At 46.7% G+C, this 4,260-nt stretch overlaps 1 protein-coding gene across 1 annotated transcript; it reads right to left on the bottom strand.

Moving 5' to 3' along the window:
- Positions 1–349: 349 nt before the first annotated feature.
- SAT1 (spermidine/spermine N1-acetyltransferase 1) lies at positions 350–3,631 on the bottom strand. Its single transcript, XM_007463962.1, has 7 exons — positions 3,622–3,631; positions 3,111–3,331; positions 2,833–2,884; positions 2,659–2,742; positions 1,136–1,237; positions 1,001–1,041; positions 350–872 (listed from the first exon to the last, which is right to left on the bottom strand). The coding sequence occupies exons 2-7, from the start codon at positions 3,174–3,176 to the stop codon at positions 702–704; spliced, it is 516 nt and encodes a 171-aa protein (XP_007464024.1). The 5' UTR covers positions 3,177–3,331; positions 3,622–3,631; the 3' UTR covers positions 350–701.
- Between the last annotated feature and the right edge of the window lie 629 nt (positions 3,632–4,260).

The following is a 4,260-nucleotide window of genomic DNA, read 5'->3' as shown; positions in this document are numbered from 1 at the left end:
TTTTTAGGGGCTTCCCTGGTGGTGCAGTGGTTGAGAGTCCGCCTGCTGATGCAGGGGACACGGGTTCGTGCCCGGGTCTGGGAAGACCCACATGCTGCGGAGCGGCTAGGCCCGTGAGCCATGGCTGCTGAGCCTGCGCGTCCGGAGCCTGTGCTCCACAACGGGAGAGGCCACAACAGTGAGAGGCCCGTGTACCGCAAAAACAAAAAAAAACAACAAAAAAAAAACAAGAAAAAAACTTTTAAAAAAACTGTCAAGTTATCATGTTTCTTGGGCATTTTTACTTTGCACTCAACAGCAAGAAAAATGTCTAAGAAATAAAGGATCATTAAAAATGCTTACACCAAACAATTAAATCAAAGGGTAGTTTATTAAAAAAGAATCAAAACAGAAACTCTAAGTACCAGTGTGTACATTGTACACATTGAAATGACTCACAAGAGTGGAGTTTTTTTCATAGACATTATCATACCACCTTGCTGTTCATTAAAGATGTTCAGCAGAAGTCTGACTCCAACGTGCATACAAGGATTGCCATCTTAAACAGACCTTACTTCAAACATGCAACAACGCCACTGGTAATAAAGCTTTGGAATGGGTGCTCATTCTATCATTTCACTACAAATAAGATAGAAAGCAAGGTAAGTTGAGAATTTATTCTAAAATAGAATGGAAGCTGTCATTGTCTACACCAGCACTCCTCACTCCTCTGCTGCCATTTTTAGCAAGTACTCCTTGTCGATCTTGAAGAGTCTCCATCCCTCTTCGCTGGACAGATCAGAAGCACCTCTTCTTTTGTAGAAGTTGATAGATGGTTCATTCCACTCTGCTACCAAGAAGTGCATGCTGCTGCAGCGACACTTCATCGCAACCTGTTACGCAGGAGAGGGAAACACAAACTCAGTGACATTTCACCTGCTTTCCAAGACCCAATTTTGATTCAGGTGTTAAAATAATCCAGTAACGCTTACAAATTTGGAAACCAAACACCAAGACATACCTGGCTTAGATTCTTCAGGATTTCTGATCCTATGCCAAAGCCTAAAAAAGAAAGAGAAGTACCATTTAAAAGGTCATTTGAAGGACTTCAAGCCCTGATTTCTCTTTAGAGCAGCCCCCCTGGACTCAATTATACCTCTATAATCACTCATCACGAAGAAGTCCTCAAGATACAACAGTTTGCCAATCCATGGGTCATAGGTAAAATAGTACATGGCAAAACCAACAACGCTGTGTCCTGTAATAAGAGTATCACATGAGTTATGGATGAAAAACAATCCGTCAAAGTTGTAGCTGCAAAATCAGAAGTCTATCATAAGTTTTTAAAAAACATACATGCATGTATTACAGAAATAAATAGCCAGTGGGCCAGACTGTCTCCTGACTTTTATGCTAGTGCAATCCAGGCCACTGTTGGATGATCTCACTGTTCTTAGAACATGTATTTGCAAAAAGCACACATTAGAGCTAGCTGAAACCAGGCTAAAACTGTGGACTGGCCACTCTGCAATCTGTTGGATCTCACACTCAGGAAGTGAGAATGCTTTCATTACTTGCCAGAATGAAAGTGCTATGGTCTTAAAACTAAACACACACATTATTCACATCCTATTGATATACTGGTATCTTGACTTGGGAATAAGTCAGGTTTACACGGCAGTTCAGAATAGTTAAGTATTTGTAGTTTAGAAACTCTGCTTCCTTAAGGTCAGGACATCAGGCCAAAAGAGCAACGTTTAATTTCAGAACTTGCCTTCCAATTCACACATTTTCCATTTGCTCTCCCCAATGTTTAAGCCGGAAGAAGTAGAGGTACCCAGGTGTGATGTAACATCCATATACCTCTGGAAAGTACCTCATCCCTTATGTTTTCTGCTCATTTTTTCTAGTATGAGGAAATGACCTCAGAAAAAACCTTAAGCACCCCCCACCGCCCCTGCCCAACAACTTCTCTCTTTAGCTCCGTCTTCTGCCCATTCAACAAGGACCAGAAAGGAAAAAACAACAAAGAAAAAAACAAAGAAAAAAAGGAAAAAAGCATCTGACTCCTTCTTTATGGGTGTCTGTAATTCCAATTGGAGGCAAAGGTTTCAAATTAAACTTTCTAGCCATTTTATAGTCCTTTGCAAACAGGAAGTGAGTACAATGGAGCTTCTGATCTACCGTGTTTTAAGTGTGTGATAATAGGGCCTTACCTCATTTATCATGATCATCTACTTTATTGTGTAAAGGATCTTTTAGTTACCTCCCCGCCCATCCATGTACACGGAAGGGCCATGTACATGGCGAAGCTAGAGACTGTAACCTGAAGATTGGGACAAATTAAAGAAAAAAATGTAATTTAACACAAATACAAAAACGATTACGTTAGGGTCAAACAAGAACCATTTATGAAACTGAATTACAACAAATGACTTATACCTAACTTTTCCGGGTCTCCACAGCACTGATACTTAAACAGCTCTTCTAACCCGCCCTATTATTAAGTGCAGCAATCTATTTTTTTTTTCTCAGTAGTTTGAACACTGGCTGGCTAGTATTTCTGGCCAACTTCTCAGTAAGTAACTTCAGCCTGTGTTGCCAGTGCTTCTACAGAGCAGCCACTACGTCTTCCACAACACTCGGTCTCTCCGGCTTCTGGAAGGAGAGGGCGATTACCTTCTGGAGTCATGTGCTCCTTGGGCACTTCTGCAACCAGGCAGTGGTAGAAGGGGTGCTCTCCAAAACCATCCTCTAGCAGATCTGCAAGAAGGGGCAGCAGGGACAGTGTTGGCCTCGATGAAGGTGGCAGGCACCGGACGCTCGTCCCCCGCCCCGCCACTGATGCGTTACCTTTTTCAGTTAATATTACTTGCTCTTCCATGTATTCGTATTTAGCCAATTCCTGGGTTGATGTACACAGGAGAAAAGAAGAGAAGCAAAAAATTAAGTGAGACTCCGGCCCGGCCAGCTCGGGGGAATGGGGTGGGCTGGGCGGGGATTCATTCCCTGAGTCTCGCCCGGAGCGGCGCGGCCGGGCCGGGGCTGGGGGAGGCAGGCAGAGAGAGGGGGACCTACCGGGGACAAGGACCCCACCGCCCGTCGCAGGAAGAGCCCATGCCTCCCGCTACCTTGATCAGCCGCAGAATGTCACTGCAGTCGGCGGCGGTGGCCGGGCGGATCACGAATTTAGCCATTTTCTTCTTTTGCTTTTCTTCCCTTTGCGGACCAAGCCCCTGTACTTGAACAGCAAGAGGAGGTGGTTCCTCATTCGTCTCCCGGGAGCGTCCTCTTCCCAGTCAGGATGGCACCATGACCCGACGAAACTCGGCAAACGAAAGAAGAACTCCAGCTAACTGAGGCAGCAACCGCTGGCTTCGGCCGCCCGGCCTTTTTAGCGCTCTTCCCAGTCAGGATGGCACCATGACCCGACGAAACTCGGCAAACGAAAGAAGAACTCCAGCTAACTGAGGCAGCAACCGCTGGCTTCGGCCGCCCGGCTCCGCTTTTTAGCGCGAAGAAGCCCCGCCCCGGGCCGTGAGGCGGAGGCACCTCGTCCAATGAGGCGCCTCGTCCAGTGAGGCCGCGACCGCCCCCCCCCCCTTCCGGGCACCTCCCTCTCTTCCGGCCGCCCGTGTGAACCCGGCCCGCGCGGGCGGGGGCGCGGGCGGTGAGGCGCCAGGTGCGGCTCTCCAGCAGCGCCTTCTAGCGGCGCCTGGCGGAGCCTTCCCGAAAGCCCGACCTCGGAGTCTAAGCGTCCCCTAGTAACCTTCGCAAAAAGGAAGAGAGGGGTTCCCCTTTTGGCCCTGGCCCAGTGACTTTGCTGTTTCTTCCTTGGAGAGACCTGGCTTTGGGCGATGGGGGGATAAGGGGATTAGAGCAGTGGCTCTCGTAGGGTGGTCTGAGGGGCCCTGTGGGTCCGAAGAGCCTTTCAAAACTAGTTTCATAGTAATGGTAGGATTTCGTTTCCCTTTCTTAACTGTCACTGAAATTTTCCAGAGAACTGATGTGTGATGACGTCATCGCTCTCATGACTAAAGGAATGTGTGTTTGTATTGTGTTTTCTAGAATTTCCTAAGGTAAGCTACTTCGATTCCTCAATGATTTTTTTCCCCCCTCTGCTGGTAATTTTTAGAGTTAACAGGATATTTTCTTTCTTACTTTTTCCCTTATTTTTTCTTAAATTTCTGACCTTCCTTGTGGAAACACTTTCCTTCTGCCTGAGGTACACTCCTTCATACTTCCATTTAGTGAAGGTCTGCTCTTGTAAAATTTTTGTTT

This window comes from Lipotes vexillifer, unplaced genomic scaffold, assembly GCF_000442215.2.
Source record: "Lipotes vexillifer unplaced genomic scaffold, Lipotes_vexillifer_v1.1 scaffold587, whole genome shotgun sequence".
NCBI classification, from domain to species: Eukaryota; Metazoa; Chordata; class Mammalia; order Artiodactyla; family Lipotidae; genus Lipotes; species Lipotes vexillifer.
Note: the sequence above shows the minus strand (reverse complement) of the source record. Positions and strands in the feature narration are given on the sequence as shown.

Coding starts and splice junctions, on each gene's coding strand:
- SAT1 (XM_007463962.1), bottom strand. CDS start 3,176: ATGGCTAAATTCGTGATCCGCCCGGCCACCGCCGCCGACTGCAGTGAC. Junction 2,885..3,110: donor ACATTCTGCGGCTGATCAAG/GTAGCGGGAGGC, acceptor ACATCAACCCAG/GAATTGGCTAAATACGAATA. Junction 1,238..2,658: donor GGAGCACATGACTCCAGAAG/GTAATCGCCCTC, acceptor CTCTTATTACAG/GACACAGCGTTGTTGGTTTT.